This window comes from Nothoprocta perdicaria, unplaced genomic scaffold (assembly GCF_003342845.1).
Source record: "Nothoprocta perdicaria isolate Ctin4 unplaced genomic scaffold, notPer1 scaffold_138, whole genome shotgun sequence".
NCBI classification, from domain to species: domain Eukaryota; kingdom Metazoa; phylum Chordata; class Aves; order Tinamiformes; family Tinamidae; genus Nothoprocta; species Nothoprocta perdicaria.
In genome coordinates this window covers 1,090,672-1,108,315 of record NW_020454516.1, presented here as the reverse complement: position 1 = coordinate 1,108,315, position 17,644 = coordinate 1,090,672, and the positions used below count along the sequence as shown (strand labels likewise).

At 49.9% G+C, this 17,644-nt stretch overlaps 1 protein-coding gene across 2 annotated transcripts in view; it reads left to right on the top strand.

Annotated features, from left to right (window-relative positions):
• Positions 1-16,293, top strand: part of SLC1A4 (solute carrier family 1 member 4) — a 22,613-nt gene extending 6,320 nt beyond the window's left edge. The window contains exons 1-8 of one of the 2 annotated variants that reach the window (XM_026033969.1): positions 7-40; positions 4,789-4,831; positions 6,109-6,171; positions 10,788-10,954; positions 12,667-12,900; positions 13,858-14,052; positions 14,731-14,865; positions 15,844-16,293. In XM_026033969.1, coding sequence (XP_025889754.1) covers positions 10,815-10,954; positions 12,667-12,900; positions 13,858-14,052; positions 14,731-14,865; positions 15,844-16,078 — 939 coding nt within the window. In that variant the 5' untranslated portion in view covers positions 7-40; positions 4,789-4,831; positions 6,109-6,171; positions 10,788-10,814 and the 3' untranslated portion in view covers positions 16,079-16,293. Of the gene's footprint in view, positions 1-6; positions 41-4,788; positions 4,832-6,108; positions 6,172-10,787; positions 10,955-12,666; positions 12,901-13,857; positions 14,053-14,730; positions 14,866-15,843 lie in introns of those variants that run through there. The other variant, XM_026033968.1, reaches the window with a different exon arrangement.
• The last annotated feature ends 1,351 nt before the right edge of the window (positions 16,294-17,644 follow it).

The following is a 17,644-nucleotide window of genomic DNA, read 5'->3' as shown; positions in this document are numbered from 1 at the left end:
AGCGCAAGGAGACCGTGGACTCCTTCCTGGACCTCGTCAGGTAGGGGCGCGCGCGCATGATGACAGAGCCGGCCGCGTTGCGTGTGCCGGGCCCCTTCCTCCTCCTCCTCCTCCTCAGCGCCCCCGGCGGCCGGCGTCGCGTGTCCCCCCAGCGCTTTGTCTTCACTGCTTTGTTTTCAGCCCCTCTTGGTGCTCCCCACACACCCCCCAACCTCTGGGGGGCCCTTCCCGAGCAGCCCCCCCTCGGGGTGCTCCCTGTGTCCCCAGCAAGGGTGTCCGCTGGGCGCGGGAGCTTCCCGAGCAGATTCCCTGTGCGCCATCCAGCACGAGGGTGTCCTGCGGATGTGGGAGCTTCCCGATCACCTTCCCTGTGCTCCATCCCACATAAGAGTGTCCTGTGGATGCAGGAGCTTCCCGAGCATATTCCCTCAAGGATGCTCCCTATGTCTGGGACAAGGGTGTCCGCTGGATGCAGGAGCTTCCCGATCACCTTCCTTGTGCTCCATCCCACATAAGAGTGTCCYGTGGATGTGGGAGCTTCCCGAGCATCTTCCCTCAGGGATGCTCTCTGTGCCCTGTCTGGTGTGAGGATTCCCGTAGGATGCAGGGGCTTCCCGAACATCTTGCCCTCCAGGATGCTCCYGGTGCCCCATCCGCAGCCAAACTCGCCTTCCCTAAAATTCCACAAACATCCCTCTGACCTGCTGAGCACCCGGCTTCTCCCGGCGGCCTTTCCTGCTTTGGGGAATCTTGGTGCAGCACCCCAAGCATGCAGGGCCCACGTGTGCTGCTACCTGGGATCTCTCCCTGCCCCTTTCCCATACCCCTTTCCTGGGGTGCTGCGGGAGAGTGAGGGAAAACTGGGGAATTCCAGCGTGCCGGCTGCCGAGCGGCGTGGAGCAGGGATGGGATGGGATGGGATGCAGCAGCAGGAACAAGCGTGGATGTTTACCTGAAACTTCAGGATCCCGGCAGTTTGACCAAATGTGAGGAGATTACGAGCCAAAACCTGCGTCCTCTGCAACAGCTGGGTTGTGCGTGGCGGGTTTCGTGGTGATTGCTGTTTTTCTTGTAATTTGCCTGTTTGCTTTGCTTTTATGTGCTTAGGGCCTTTTATTATTATTTTTTTATTATGCTTTATTGTTTCTGGATGGAGAGGWTGAAAGAGTTTATGTTTTTAAAGCAGCGTGTACTTACAAATGCCCCGGGGGCCGAGCGGCAACCGTTTGTGTTTCATTCCCAGCCTGACAACTTGTGCACTACCGGGGAGGAACAGGAAGGTGTGAAGGTGACTTGGGGTCCCTATGAAGTGTGGGCAGATGAAGGAAAATTGCAGGAGGAGTYGGTGTGGGAATTGTGCGTGACCGGCTCGGGAAGCCGCTCGTGTCCCTGCAGTGTCCGGGAGCCAAGCGCAGCGAGTTGTGGGGTGAAAAGGCTCCGGAGCCCTCGTCCCCACGGCATAGCCCCCTTTGGAGCCTGTGGGGCTTTCCCTGAGGCGGATCCTGCAGCTTTTCCGGGAGCTGTGGGCGCTCCAGCTGGCAGCGCCCCAGCAGYGGAATCCGCTTGGGAAGAGATGGGTTTGGACACGGCGCTCGTCGTGTCCCATGTGCCAGCGCCTCTCGCATTCCCTGCGTTCACCCAGACCCCTGACGGGCGCAGGACGGAGGCAATACCCTCCCTACACCCTCCTCTCTCGCGCTTTTGCTCTTTCTTGGCTTTATTTTAGTGGTTTTGAGGTTGCAGGTGTTCTGGCTTGGGCACTGCAGCTGYTCCCTGGACCGTGCCACGTGGCTGAAACCTCTTCCCTATCAGCGTCCTCAGGAACGAGGGGGCCGCCGAGCCCTGGGCACGTGGGGTTTTGCAGAATCCTGCCCGTGGAAACACCACATGGACACCAGGAAGAGCAGGGAGTCCTTTCCCGGGACGCAGAGCCCGTCGGCTGCCGGGAAGTTCAAGTTTGGGATGCGCCGCCTGTCCTCGCCGCAGCAGCGCGCGGAGGTCGCTGCTCCTTGGCCGCGCTTCCCGTTTCCCGRCGTGGCGCTTGCACGCGAGCACAGGTCTGCGCCGGCACGCGTGGCCTCTGGAGAAGGGATTCGCCCCGGGCGTCGTTAGCAAACGGTGACTCACTGGATAAGGAGGGGAGCGCCTCGTTCCATCCCGTGACAGCCRCCCGGTCTGCCTGTCCCGCCTTGGAGCAGCCCAGTGTTCTCCGGAGCATCGGCCCAAGGCGCCCGATCCCGCTGGGAATGCCCGTGGGGAGCACGGAGGCAGCAAGGATCACGGTTTGGGAATCACAGGGGCACACGAGCCGCACGCGAGCTGGTGCGCGGCACCAAGATGGGAATTTTTTGAAGGAATCTCTCAATTTGCACCACTTGCCRGCACTTACCACCCTGCCAGCGTTGGAGTTTGTCTTGTCTCGGGTCTGTATTTGCTGATGAAACCGAACTGGGCAGTTTCACAGCAACCTGTTGACTCTGCTGAAGTTTCCGACGGCAGATGAGGCTGGCATTGCATTTCGGTGAGGTCAGTGTTTTGCTGTAATGTCGCATAAAAAACCAAGCGGGAAACTCCATTCACCAAAAAGAAACATCTCAACAAAATATTTTGGTATTTTTCACTGAGAAAAAAAGAAAGAGAAGACTGAGGCATTGGCTTTCTTTGCCCTATTTGGGGATGAAAACATGTTTTGAAGCTGTGGGAAGGGAATTCTGTTTTTCTGTCTGGCCCCGGCTGGAACGGTCTTGGAAGGGAGTGAGGAAGCATCATCCTGGTGGGAATCTTGGAATTCTCCCTGCTCCTCTCTTTTGGGCCTTTTACTGACAGTGCTGACGGGACTGTTCAGACCCCAAAATATCGAGTATCAGCTATAAATGATTGCACATTTAAGTTTCTGTGGGTTCACCATCATGCACATTGTGATGCGTCTGTGTGAGGGGATGTCTCCTATGGATCCACAGATAGGTGAAAAAGCAAATTCCTTCAAGGAAAGCCCAGCTCAGAGTAACTTCACTGACAGCACAGATAACCCAACGCCAAACATTATTTCTAACATTCAAGCACGTGGCCCAGGCATCCAAAAAATGCATGTTTTCCAACGGCAACATCTGGGGCCTCTGGAGCGGGATGTTTTAGTGAGAAGCATGGGAAGGGGAACGCGTGGGATTTTAAGATTTCCCTTCCTGCTTTTCCCACAGCTGTGGAAACATAGGGAGAGGAAGAAGGGAATTTGCCGGCGCTGCTTCAGTTTGGGGCAAAATCCTGCCTTTTCTGGTGCCGCAGGAGCGCTGTGGCAGCGCCCAGCCCTGTGCTTAAGGGTGTGAGCTCTCAGKTAGTGCTGGGTGAGCAGGGCCCTGGGTAGGCCTGGGTTTACTGAGCGCGTCTGAACCCTGCAGGTGCCAGTTGCGTTGGCTTCAGGTGGCTCCCTTTGGCTTCTTCTTGCTAGGAGAGGAAAGCTGATTTTTTTCTTTTTTTTTAATAATTTGATTTCTGGGCATTTTTCCTGTTTCTTCAAAATTCAGTCAGTTTTTCTAAAAAAAGGGGTAATCACCCAGAAATGAAAAGTTGAAATGTTCAGATTTTCCTAACAGCTTTCATTTCATTTCATTTCATTTCATTTCAATAAGTCCTATGCACTGAGCTCTGCCCTTTCAAAAACAAACCATTTTACTTTTACAGGAGTTTGCTCTTGCTCTAAGTGAGCTCTGTATCTGTCAGAAACTTGCAGTTGTGAAAGAGCTGATAGGTGTTAGCTCTTCCCTTCGAATTACCCCACTGATTTTTAAGCATCTTTGCAGGGTTTGAGCTATTTCTGCTCTTTTTAGGTGGCTCCGAGGAGAAAAAGTCGCCCTTTTTGGTGCTCGGGGGAATATGGGGCTGGGAGTCCCATTATTCCTGGAGCAATTTGGCTTGCACAGCTTCCTCCCAGGGCACTTGTAATGCAACGGGGAGCTTGCAGCAGCCTTGGCGAGGGCTCTGCGCGTGAAAACGCAGCCAAGGCTGTGGGAAAACACCCGGTGTGTGGCAGGATAACCCAGCTAGGCAAAGTAAAAGGCCTTTATCGGGGGCATATCTTAATCTTTAATGAGCCCCTGGCGCTTTTGCTTTCAGAGATTGCGCTCGGCTGCTCCTTTGCTCCGTGTGCTTGGGATTCGCCGCTCTCCGGGAAGGATCGCGAGCAAAAGCCTGGTTTAAAAGCGAATGCACCGGGATGACTAAAGCAAAGCAGGTGAAAGGGAAGCGTAGCTGCTTCTGGGCCCCTTTCAGCACCGTGCAGGGAGCAGAGGACGGGGAGCAGCTGCCCAGGCCCTTTCTGCCACTCTCAGTGTCTCTCTGGAAGCCCTTCCTTTTCCTAAGAACTCAAGTTTATCCCAGGTCCTGTCACCTGCCTGTGTTCTCATGTGCCATCCCGGGCCTCCCTGCCCYCTTTATCCTTTATCCTCCCATGCTCTGTCCCCTCGACCTGCCCCTGTGCTCAGCTTGATTTCTGCACGAAACCCTCCCGGGTTCAGGTGCTGCAGCTTTCCAGCCATCCCTGTTCCCATCCACACTTTTCCTGCACCACGGGGAAGTCATCCYGGCTGCGACGAGGGATCCCCTTCTCCTAAGGGGGTTTTGCCGGTTGCATTGCCCCTCGTGTTYCTGCTCCGAGCAAAACGGAGCCGAGACACAGACCTCGCTGTGCCAGGGCGTTTGCCTTTGCAGAAAGCATCCAGAAAGCCACCATGGCGCGTTGCTTTCCGAAGCTCACCGGGGAATATTCCCTCCTCTTGCTTTTTGTTTCCACAGAAACCTGTTTCCTGCGAATCTCGTGGCTGCAGCTTTCCGAACGGTGAGTCGTGGGCGGCGTTTTGCACGGGGGCGGCGTTGCTTGGCGCGCCGAGTGACTGCTGCCTTCCCAGAAAACACCCGGCAAGGTGGGCTGCAAAATCCCAAAAAGGGGGATTTTCAGATAACACCACTGGGAGATGGTGTGAACTTATGCACGGGAGCTCAGACGCTCAGGGAGGGTTCGGATGCAGTTTCTCATTGCAATTATCGGCACCAGGGATAGGCATTATTAGGATTCTACTGTGGGACAGAGCCATTATTTTTGATACAGGAGCGGAGAAATYGTTTTATTTCTAAATTTATTTTTCTATCAAGAACAAGGTCTTGTCCTGAAATTGAGCTCTGTTCTGAGCGTCCCTGTAATGCAGGACAAGTCGATATACCAGCGACAGCACGAATAATAGAAGCGGTGTGAAAGTACCCACAAGGGTGTTCTGGGGTGCCTTGGATCTCGGGGTCTGTGTGTGCAGGGATGAACTCTCTGCCTTGGAGAGCGTCAGGCGCCTCGAGCTCTTCTCTGCTCATTGGCCTGAATCAGCTGAATTGTGCCTCTATTTCTAGTGAAGGAAAATTTCACTAGAAATGTGTCTAAATTCTAAAAAAATGTGTCTAAATTCTAAAAAAATGTGTCTAAATTCTAAAAAATGTGTCTAAATTCTAAAAAAATGTGTCTAAATTCTAAAAAAATGTGTCTAAATTCTAAAAAAAGTGTCTAAATTCTAAAAAATGTGTCTAAATTCTAAAAAATGTGTCTAAATTCTAAAAAAATGCGTCTAAATTCTAAAAAAATGCGTCTAAATTCTAAAAAATTCTTCTATTCTCAAGCCTTCTCTTTCCACATCTGGGCGAGCTCGGAGCAGTTACGCGGGCAGCGTTCCCTATGAATGCGGAGGCAGCGCCGGGCTTCCCTGTCGCCCCGTGGTGAAGGAGCTGCATCCGCTCTCCATGCCTTTCCGTATGCGGGACGAGCTCAGCAGCCTCCCCATCCCCATCTCCAGTCCCTGTGTCCTGTGTCTCGCCCTTCGTGTTTCATCAGCAGCTTCACCTTCAYGTTGGTAGTGTCCTCTGCACCGGCTCGGATGCCCCTCGCACGTCTCGCTCTTGATGCGTTCAAGGTTCAAGCATGTGTTTCAGCTCCTGCTTCCATTGTAGCCTCAGCTGCAGGGAGAAACTGTAGGAAAGGAAGGAAAAAGCCTTCCTGACAGTCCTTGTGAAATGTTAAGTGGTCCTCTTGGTAATCTGGTTAGCAAACATTGTGTTGTTTTTTCTTGCCTGCAGTATGCGACAGACTACAAGATCCTGAAGAGAAACACTACCTCTGGAAATGTCACGCTGGAAAAGGTAAGGCCACCCGTTCTCGTGTTTTATACAGTCTTTGTTAACCACAATATTTGACTCTACCAGCACTTACTGGAAGGAAGCAAGTGCTGCCCTCCTCGTCCAGCTGGGACACACACAAACCCAGTGGAGTAGTCTTTAGGCACACAAGTAAGCTGTGGTGGAAAGGCAGTTAAAATCAACTGAGCTCACCCTTGATAGCTTGCATTTAGGCCTTGCTTTCTTAGGCCTGGTATCTCTTGCCCTAAATTTTGATTCATCTCTCTGCCCAGTATTTCTAAAAGATTTTCTGTAGACTTGGAATTAAGTGACAATCAGACTGGCCTGCGTGTGTCCCTTAGACCTTATTCTCCATTCCAGTCAGGAGAGAATGATTTTCGTCCCCTGCCTGTATTCTTTAAAGGAAAAGAAGTTAGCTGGGCTTCTTTTCTAGTTACCTTGCTGCTGAAGTTTAGTTTGACTTGAAGCAGGGGTGGGAGTTGCAAGCAGAAAGTTGCGGATAGCCCCTGTGCAATGTGGCCACACCRAAACTTTATTTGCAGATGTTGCTGAGGTGGAAAGCTGTGTTTTCCCCGTGTTCCTCTGAAACCCTTCTGCTGTGTGGGGCTGTCAGACGTCTTTATTTAATGGGCCTAGCAAGAATCACAGTCTCCTTAGAGTCAGCACATTATGAACTGGAGAGACCCAACTGTAGCCTGTCATCTTATTCCAAATGAATTATCCCATGTGATTTCAGGGAGGCAGGTCTGACGCTGGGAATGGCCTGCAGCGTTGTTTTGTATTTCTCAGGCTCATTCTGACTTCCTGGGATGAGTACTGTAAGTCGGGTTAATATTTTTTAATGTGATTTATATGTCCCGAGGGCAAGAGACTGGTCGGTTTGTTAYAGAAAAGCTCGGCCAGGGCCGGCAGTTGCAGTAGTCTGTGTGAAACGAACAGATGAAAGGCAGTTCATGTGCAGCTGGGAGGACCGAAGCAGGTCCTGGTCATGGTGCCTGCTGCTCCTCACACGCATGTGGTGCAGAAAGCTCCATTTCCAGACCCCCTTTTTGGCTCRTGGACTGCACTTTCCCCATCCCAGGAGGGCAGAAGGTGGCTTGGATGGAGCAGGAGCTGAGCAGGGGAGAAGTCAACCTGCTCACACACCACGAGCTGTTTCATGGGGAGGAAGGAGGCCCCATCCACCCAGGACCTGCCCACACTTGTAGGGTCGAGTTCGCCCCGATCTGCACCCGCTGTGTGGTGAGCACGGGCACGAGTGCAGGAGAATCACGCGAACCAGGAGGCACTGGCTGCTCCGATGCCACGGAGCTCCCCGGGCGGGACGTGCCCGTGCAGCCTCGCGCTGCCAGAAACAAGTCGACATCAAAGGCCAGGACRGCCCAGAAGTGGGGAATTAGTCTTCCCTTTCATAGTCCTCGTTCTCAGTGAGGTGCAAGTCAGGTCTTTCTTACTCCTGCCTAGTGTGGAATCTGTCAGGAGCTGCGTGGCAGGCAGGGACAGGTCAGGGCTCACCACAGCCATTGGGAACGGGTGCCAGCTGCAATGTGCACTTTCAAATGCTCTTTCAAAGCCATCATTCTTCCTCAAGAGGTAAGGATGGATTGTTTTTTTTGACAAGTTAAATTGTGAGCTTTTTCCTATTTCTGACTTATCAGCGTTTGATGAAATACTTCAAAAAAAAAAACCCCACGTTGTGAATTTGTCACTGGTGTCTGTTTTTGCCAGTGGCTATGAAATAAAGGCTGTTTCTCCAATTACTTTCCCAAAACAGTTTTCAGTTGTTGGAACCAAGCAAGAGCTGAACTTCTTTAGTGCCAGAAGACGCCCTGTCGTCTCGAGGGAGGAGCAGGTCCGACCAAAAGGAGGCATCATCTGAGCTTTGCTAGCTCAGTTTCAATGCCAACCCGACCATATTATTTATGGATAGATGAGGATTAAGTTTGGAGCAGAAGACTCTGGTTTTTGGATAATCTATAGTATAAATACCATAGTGATAGTATGCTCTCATGTTTTCTTTCATCAGCAGAGCATTTGATTGAAGAGGAGAAATGTTTTTCTCCTGCTTTTGATGTGAGTAGTGGAGAGCAAAGGTTTCCACTGATGTTTTCCCACTGTTTAGTAGGCTCCGGCTTCTCGTGCTGACCCTGTGAGTAGTGGGGCACGTTTACTGTATTGTTTCATGCTCTCCCTCCTGTTTACCCAGCTTTTATGGCTGCATCCTCCCCGAGTCTTGGGCAGCGTGTTTCCTGGAGCGAGGGCTATCTTTGTTCCTCATCTGCAGCTAAGGGAGCTTGTAAGGGATTCCTGGGTCCCCATGTGACAGCGGTGACAATATACACACCAGGGACTACGCTTCACGTGGCTGCATTTCCCTTTCAGCTACCTGCTGTCAGCGGTTGTATCCCGCATAAGCATTTTCCTTCAAGAGCCAAAAACCAACAGATTCTTCCCAGAGATTCAGGGACCAGAAGAGATCCATGAATCTTCCTCCCGGGACACGCAATTTCAGGCAAAATAATAATGTGTCCTGCCACTTACCCGGGAAAAAAGCTCTCGTCAAAGCTGTTTTTGTGCGGCGTCCACAATGCTGCTTGGTTTGGCAGTTCCCTTGGGGTGATGCACTCTTGTGTTGGAGCACAAAAAGGCTGTTCAGCATCTGCCAGTTTTAGAGGCCGGGATTGAGAGGATCTTCCGCTGAGGATTTAATGCTTGACTTTGTCCGTATTTTGCTGCAAGGAGGTAAAATCCCGTGCATGCTCAAGGTTGCTCCCTGCAAATCAATGGGCCAATTCCCTTTAATAAGTTACTGCTCCCTCACCACCGGAATCTGTGGTGATAGTAAAATGGGAAGAGGGGAACAGCTAAGAGATTTTTAGGGGCTCTGCATGGAGTCTCTTGTTTTCTTATGTAAAAATATTTACACTTTGCCCAAGTTGACWTTTCTGAAGGAAAATTTTAAGTGACACAACCTGGCAGGAAATTTTCAAACATTATTTTAGTAGACATTTTCTTGCTTCCTGCTAATGAATTCATCACAGAASTTGAGAACCTACCTGGGTTGTTTCTGATATGTATGTCGTACTGGTAAACCCTCACTGAAACTCCACGTCTGTTTTACTTTTGAAATAAGACTGGCTTGAATTTATTTCCTATCCTGGAGTGGTTTTGCTAAGGGAAGTGAAAAGTAGAAAAAACAAAGCAGTTATAAAATAAGTCGAGGGTTTTCAGCCACAAAAATAAGAGTAACGGCAAAACCATCCAGACAGAAAAGTGTTGCTGTACGTGAAGAAAGAAGCCTATTTCTTCAGACTTATTTGGAGATAAACCGAGCCCTGTTGTTAATATCCTCTCCATGTTTCCAGGTCTTTCACTAGAGAGCGGTGAAAGAAGTGAGAAGAATTTATCCCAGAACAAACAACTGCCGTGAATAAAAGGAAAATTTTTGTATCTATCTAATTATATTGCAGCTAACAATTAAAAAGGCTGGAAGCTTCGTTGCTTTCATCCTCGTGAACACTTTTGTTAACGGTATTTTAGCCACCATAATGTGGTTGGGTTTTTTCTCAGTGTAATGTATGTTTTACCCTCTTCTATGCAGCTCTTTGCCTCCACACGTCATTAGGAAAGGACGACTCAGGTCAGCAGTTTATTTCTAGATAAAAATATTATCTCAGAAACACTGCAGTGGATCTGTGCCCTGAGGCCTTTAGTCGAGGCTCATTTTAGGCTTTTAGCTCAGGGTGCCTTTTCACTTGCTCGTGGTGAGCTAGCGTCTGCTCAGACTGGCTACAAGGCCCAAACTTGTCCACAGACCTAATCTGTTCAAGAAAATCTTCCAAAGAAAACACAAATTTGGCACGCTGAGCTTGTGCGGCCGAGCTGGGGAGGGGAAACGAGGCTCGYCTAAACAATTGTATTTTTATGCAGCCACAAGAATGCTCCCCAGTGCCTGTGACATTGCTCGGCCAAACAAACTCCAGCCCTTTGGAGAAGGGAGCAGGAGAGCAGGCTCCTCAGCGCRACGGCTGGATCCTGGGTTTATCCTCTTACTGGTACCATTTAGTCACACAGTTTCTAGGACGGGGAGCAGGTATTTCCTCTCTTCTCCCCGTTTCTGCCACGGCTGTTGCAAAGAGATGAATTAGTTCACCTGAATTTCACAGCTTGCCCTCYTTTCCTTTGCTCTTTCCACTTAACGACACTGTTTATTTTCGCYTGGTTTTCACCATAGTATAAATATTCCATTAAAGCAAAGGGGCTGGCAGTTTCYGAGAGCTGTGTTTGGGGCCAGACCACTGAAAGCAGCTTGTGCCTATGGTTTGTTTTAGGAGGTGGAGGATCATAGAGCATGCAAGGAAATTTGCTGGAATCACCGAATTTGGCAATTTGTTTCACCAACAGCTGCRGCTGGTACCTGCAGTCTCTTCCAGACAACCTTTCCTTGCAGGGAAACAGTGGGGAAACTTGCAGGCTTTTAACCACTGTCCAAGTWTTGTCTTTTTCCTGTGTGATTTTTCTTGGTGCAATGGATCTGCTGGTTCCAGATCAATCAGAGAGCATCCCAAAGATGGACCTGTCTCCCACCTAACAAACCTGCTGCTTTTCTGTCTCCGCAGATCCCTGTTGGCACTGAGATCGAAGGGATGAATATCCTCGGGCTCGTGATGTTTGCCCTGGTTCTAGGAGTGGCGCTGAAGAAGCTTGGCCGTGAGGGGGAAGATCTCATTCGCTTCTTTAATTCATTCAATGAGGCAACTATGGTCTTGGTGACTTGGATTATGTGGTAGGTGCTTGAGTGCGGACACAACTGGTGGGACAGTCGCGTCCAGCTCGGGAATCTTGCCCTTTGCCTGCCTGTGCGTKTGCCACGTCACAGCCCTGCTCACAGCAAGAGCAAATGTTGTGTTGTTTATTCCGGGTTAGTTCCTGGGCTGGCTGGTGTGAGCGAGGGAAGAACGTGGTCGTTGCAGAGTCACCCTGCTGCAGGAGCGGGACTCCCTCCGCCTGGTCCTGTGGATCTTTAAATCTCTGCTCCTGTTTTCCCTTCCGTTTTCCCGGGTGAAGCAGGAACCATTGTTACTAGCCCAGAGTTTAGCTGTTTATTTAGGACTTGCTTTTCCAGGGAACGTCTCTCTTCAGAGAAGAAAGAAGCAGTTCCCCTGCTTTTCCAGGGGAACTTTTCTTCTTCTCTCTTCCATTTCCTTTCCCCGATACTAGGAATTTTAGGATACCAGGAAAACAGTCATAAGGCCAGCTACTTAATAAATTAGCTATAACTTAATTATAACTATATAATTAACATTTCTCTGTCCCTCTTCCAAACTATGCACTTTCCTTGATGAAAGTAGGTTTTTTTTTTTCCCTTATTTTGTGTTTTTTGCTCTTGCTATTTCCCCCTCCCCTTTAGAAGCATAAAGTTTCTAACAAACCACCTCATTTCACGCAGGCCCCTCTGTGTTAGTTACTGCCATCAAGGTTTGAGAAATTAAAGTCTAAAAGCAGCTTACGCCGTTTGCTCCGGAGTGTAATTCCAGGGCCAYGGATACTGATAAGCGGCGCTTCTCGTGCCCAGCCGATCACGGCGCTAACRCTTGGGGCCCGTCAGCTGCTGCGTAATCCCTTCTTTGAGGATTATCAGGAGCACGGTGGGCTCCAGCACTTAGTGGCCCTTGGTCCTTCTTCACGGCTGTCCCCGCGTGCTGTGGGGTGGCCGGCACCGGGCTCCGGGCTCGTGTTTGGCGCTTGAACGGAGCAGCTCCGCGCGCTCCTCGCGAGAGGAACCCCAAGCGAACGCTGACGTCCTGAGACACGTGTTCCTGGATAGGGGAGGAAGGAATGCGGCGTCTGGCTTGAGGGAGGCCCTGGAAACTCAATCACTTAATCTTTCTTAGAGAAGTGGCAGAGGTAATTGCTTGCTTTGGCGTGTGCATTAACAGCCTTTAGTGAAGCTGTCTGCCAACGATACGGGCCGGACTTTATCTTTCCTGCTTGGAATGTGTTGGCGTGCAGCAGGTCTGCCACTTCAGTGACTGCTGCTGCTCCCGAGCTCTGTAGTGTCCCATCYTCAGTACCTTGCTCAGCTCTGCGATACTGCTCCTCCTTCTTGCCCACCATCAGCCTCCTCTTCAACAGCGACCTACTTAACGTTGGGTCTTTGCCCACCCCGATGGACTAAGCTCCACGCCAGTGTCGTGTCCTGATGGCTTCTGCCAACATTTCAGCTCCCAGTTTGGATCCTTTCTGCTGTGTCCTCGGGGTCTCTTGGAGGCCATGGGACAGTGGGAGGTTTCTCAGCCTGGCAACTTGCCTTCCACCAAGTGAGAGGGTAGGAAGAGCCTCGCAAATTCACATAACATGAGTGTGTGGCGAGGAAAGCGCTGCCCTTCAGCAGGAGCAGCACATTCTTTGGAAAAATGTAATCTGTAGCAAAGAAAGCAGCGTGTTTTTCATGGCTTGGTTTTCGTGCTTAATGACCGGCCATAATTCTTTACGCAGGTATGTTCCTATTGGCATCATGTTCCTCGTTGGGAGCAAGATCGTGGAGATGGAAGATGTTATGCTTCTGGTGACCAGTCTGGGAAAATACATCTTTGCCTCTATTCTGGGCCACTTCATCCATGGAGGGATCATTCTGCCGCTTATTTATTTTGCATCCACCCGCCAGAATCCTTACCGCTTTCTCTTAGGACTCGTCACACCGCTTACCACTGCTTTTGCCACTTGCTCCAGGTGAGCTTCTTTTGGGAATACAGCCTCGTTGTCTTCCTGATTGCATCCTAACACCACACTGCGATGGGTTTTAGGGCTGGGATTAGATTGGGATTCTGAGTTGGAATTTTTTCATGCAGAGGGTGGAAGTGTTTGCCTTAAAGATCCTGCTGGTTGTCCCTTCAGTTTTAAGTAACAACTGATGGTCAGTAGTGAGGGACTTTGTCTGGAGTTTTTTTTTTTCTCCTATTTCAGAGGGATCTGGAACAAATTTAGACTGATTTTGCATGAGCAAGGCAGATCACCTAGTGTAAAATGACATAAATGATTTCAATGGATCTGGCCTGATCAKCTCTTATTTCTCATAACCAAGGACTTCCAAACTATCGGACATGTCATTTACATTTTTCCTAAGGGGCAAGTTTCTTATCAGTGATCACAGTTTATAAAGTCCTTTCAGGCCCTCTCCAAAAGCGTAGCTACATGACTGTAACAGGAGCTGAATTAAACACATAGTAGTAGAGGGATTTTGAATAAATTCATATGATTTTATAATGCAAAGAAATCCAGCAATCATTTTGGATTTGTCTATCRAAACAACAAGAGATTGGTGTTGCAGTGGCAGTGTGCATGCTTGTGTTTAGTGTAGAGTTTTTATGTTTTGATGCTCCATCATTCCAAAGCCCTGTTACGCTGCATACGGAGCTAAGTCATGAGTTCTTGCCCCTGGGAGATTAGAGTCCTTATCAGCTATTCCTGGGCATAAGCTGATTATTAATAAACCACTGCCCAAGATGGGCAATACCAACAAGGCAGGACAGCAAGGAGCTGCCGAGTGGCATCATGTTCRTGATAGTCTTGCCTGGGATTTGATGCTGATGCGAGTCAGAAACAAACACGGTGGCCACAGGACGGTGACTTTCCATTCCGGGCACCCCGATGCTTTGTGACTGATTTTTCCCTCTTCTCTGCTTCTAGCTCAGCCACTCTCCCATCGATGATCAAGTGTATTGAGGAAAACAATGGAGTTGACAAGAGGATCAGCAGGTTTATCCTTCCTATTGGGGCCACGGTGAACATGGATGGAGCTGCAATTTTTCAGTGCATGGCAACCGTGTTTATTGCTCAGCTGAACAATGTTGACCTCAACGCTGGGCAGATCTTCACCATTCTGTAAGTCACAACCACATCCCTCTGGACCCCAGACATGTTAAAGCCTGTGGTCTTTCTGCTAATAGCAGTTTGCATTCCACATCTCTGACCTAAAGCTTGCAAGCTGCTATGAAACATAATTACAGGGTGATTAAGGCATGGAGTCTTTTAAGCTTTATAAGATTTGCCAGAATCTTGATTTAATAAAAGGTGGAAGCTGGGAGGGGTAACTGATTTACGAACAGGCCTTGAGCTGTTTAAAACTTTTCCTCACATGGAATTCCTCTCCCTCCTTAAGGACCTCTCTTCTCTTGCCACCGAGCTGGGGAATTGTGGCCTGCTGCTCTGCCCAGAAAACTGCCCTGACTTCCCTTCTGGATGTCTTGGAAAATATGTCTGCTGGCTCCCCAGCTCCTTATGGATCMATTCCATGCTCATGCTTAACTCGCACAGTTCTTAACTTCTGCCTCTCCTATTTTGTATCACTAATTCCCCATTATCCCCCCTCTTAGTTGTCACACTTTGCCCCATCATCCCCGCCACCATCCTGCATTGGCAGGAAGGGATTTGCTTGGGAAGCAGAAGCTCTGCGTGTCCCCGCCACTGCACAGAGGATCCCCAGGGTGGAGAAAAGCGCGTTGCAAGTGTAGGAGGGAGCTCCGTGACCGGTGCTAACGGGCTTCACCGCTTGCCCTGCAGCGTGACAGCCACCGCGTCCAGCGTGGGCGCCGCGGGCATCCCGGCGGGYGGCGTCCTCACCATCGCCATCATCCTGGAGGCGATTGGACTTCCCACCAACGACCTCTCCTTGATCTTGGCGGTGGACTGGATCGTGTGAGTACCCTCGGCCGCACGTACCTGCTGCTGGGGGCCGTATTCGGCGCTCGACCTGGTGCAGCGTAGCCAGAGGAGCGGTACGGAATGAGAACCCACAAGGTGTGGCTGCCTGCAGGAAGGGAAGTGCGTGGCAGCTGATAGAGGACAATGGAGAGGGAGGTCCTTTCTCAGTCAGAGAAGTTTGCATGCTCAAATACCTCTCTGTTTGCATGCTAAAATACCTCTCTTGTTCTTCTACCCAGCCCTTATTGAAAGAGGTTTTCCCTGGCTTCAGTTGCCGTTGTAAGAATAAATAAAAATTTGTGCAGGAAGGTTAGAAAACTAGATGGACGCTAGGGGAAAGGGAAGGGAAAGGAAAATGAGCCTGAATAGTTAGGGAAAGCTTTCTGGGAGCCAGAGCTGTGAAGCCATCTCCAAAAGCTGCTCGTTGCTATTGTCTGAACAACAAAAGCCAGAGCAGGAAGCATCGGAGCGAAGTGCCCTCCGTGGGGACACAGAGGGACGCAGCAATTGTGCCACTGCGGGCAACGCAGCCAGAACTGCTGCTTGGAGCCACAGGCGGGTGCAAACACCTTCCCTTGCCCTCCTCTGGGAAAGGGCTGCGAGGTCAGAGCTTTGCCCAGTTTCTTCTCTCACCAATAACCATTTCCCTTCTTGCAGCAGGAGGAATTAGCCCTTGGCCAGTTTGGTCTGGAAGAATTTGTCCCATCACTCGGCTTGGTTATGTCCTTGTTTAAGCTTAAATTTAGGTTCTGTACCAGCACCTAGGAACCCGGGAAAGGGTCCCCAGGGTTTCTAACCCAGGAGAGAGTTAGAAAATTTGTTCTAGGTATTGGGGGCCCACCCCCAAGTGTAAATGCGACATGCAGGTGATTTCTTACTGCTGAAATGAGTGAATTTTGCTCCTCATACTGTGTTTTAATTCTCTTAAATTAAAAGGCTGCTCTCTTGCTATTATTTTTTAATCGTATCCAGGGAYCGAACCACCACAGTTGTGAACGTGGAAGGAGATGCCCTCGGAGCAGGTATCCTCCATTACCTGAACGAGAAGGACAAGAAAGAAAAAGAGCAGGAATTAAAGGAAGTCAAYGTGGAAGCCGTTCCCAACAGCAAGTCGGAGGGGGAGACGTCCCCGTTGGTAACTCACAAAAACCAAGCGCCCAGCACGAGCAGCACGGCGGACCCCGAGTCCAAGGAGTCGGTGTTGTGAGCTGGAGGCGCCCGTCGGCACGCGTCCTAGAGGGGACATGTCAACATCAACACACCTCGACGGCTGCGGTGCCACCAAGGKCTGGTGGCCCTTGGCAGCCTCCTCTTCCAGTCTGTTTTGGGACACGCTGGTCTGGGGAGGGCAGACGGGAGCGGGGAGGGCAGAGGGTGCTGAGAAAACACTTGCTTTATAATAATATTTTGGAAGTTCATATGTATACATATACATATGTGCCGCGCAGATGCACACATATATATGTATGCGAACGCAATGCCATGGAGACTTGGGGTTTAGCAAGAGTTAAACCYGTTCCTCAAGGCCTGTGTGGATAGGAGATGGGGAAGTAGTCTAACCCAGTAAGTGCTGATCGTAGAGGAAAATCAATAGGCTTTGTGTGCTGCTGCTTGGAGGGAAATATGGTCTAGAGACTCCAAAGCGGGTGGAAATGTTGCTTAGATTTAGTTTCTTGCCTGCAAACACTCGCTGGCAGCTACAGAAACAATAGGAAGCAACGTTTTCCCCCTACTTCCTTTCCTCTCCTGTTCTCGTGTACCATAAAACCAGCAAATGTATGCTGATAATTAGCTCTTTTTTTTTAGTTTCACTTTTGGATTAGTAGTTTATGGGGATCTGATCCTTGCTTCGCTGCCCTAGTTCATTGCAGCTCGTGGTGGTTTTCCTGCCTTTTGGTGAGTTACTCCCAAATTTTAGGACCAGACAAGATCTCAGTGACAATCAAAGACCATTTTTTCCTCCACTCTAATCAAGCAATTTAGCAAAAAAAAAAAAAAAAAAGAAAAGAAAAAAGATTCAGAGGAAACACAAATTTATTATTGTTAAAGTTGGCCCCTCTTGGGCCAACCTGGATCCAGCCCAGATCTGTCTGAAGGAGATTTGCCTGTGGCAGCATCAAGAACCCGAGTCAGTTCCCCTCATGGAAACACACATGCTCTTTGCTAGCACACCTTGTCCGGTCCGTGTTTATTTACCGTGAGTTAAATAACTCAGTCCAAACAAATTAAGTCATATCCCTTTCCCAGCACGCTTGAACTGGGGAGGGAAAAATTCCCTAGACACAACCTGGAGGGACTGATAACAGGAGAAGAAAGGTGGGTCTCTGACCCCCTGTAGTGGTCCCTGGGTGTTGGGGCAGCTGTATCCCTGTTCCCATTAGGAGCGTGCTCCTGCTTTAAGTGTTGTCCTTCTATCAGTAGGAATATCTCCAGTTTAGGAATGGTGGGTGGTGCTGGGCCAGGGTAGAGCTCAGTGGCAGATGGCTCTTGCTCCAGGCTGGCACAAATGCTCCTGGATTCTGACTCCACCTTATTTTTTTTTTCCTCCTTTATTACATACATCCTGAATTTGCACCCCAGACCTGATCCCGTGAAGCTCCTGTGCTTTCCTCTGGGCTTTTGGGGAAGCAGATAGTTACAAAACGAATGCTGTGCAAGTGCAAAGGTTTGCCTGGGCTTGGAACTCTTTTGACAAGTTTCCCCTTTTCTTTCTCCTCTCTTACTTCAGAGGAATCTGTCCTGGAAAGACGTCCAGTTGATGCTTATGCTCGTG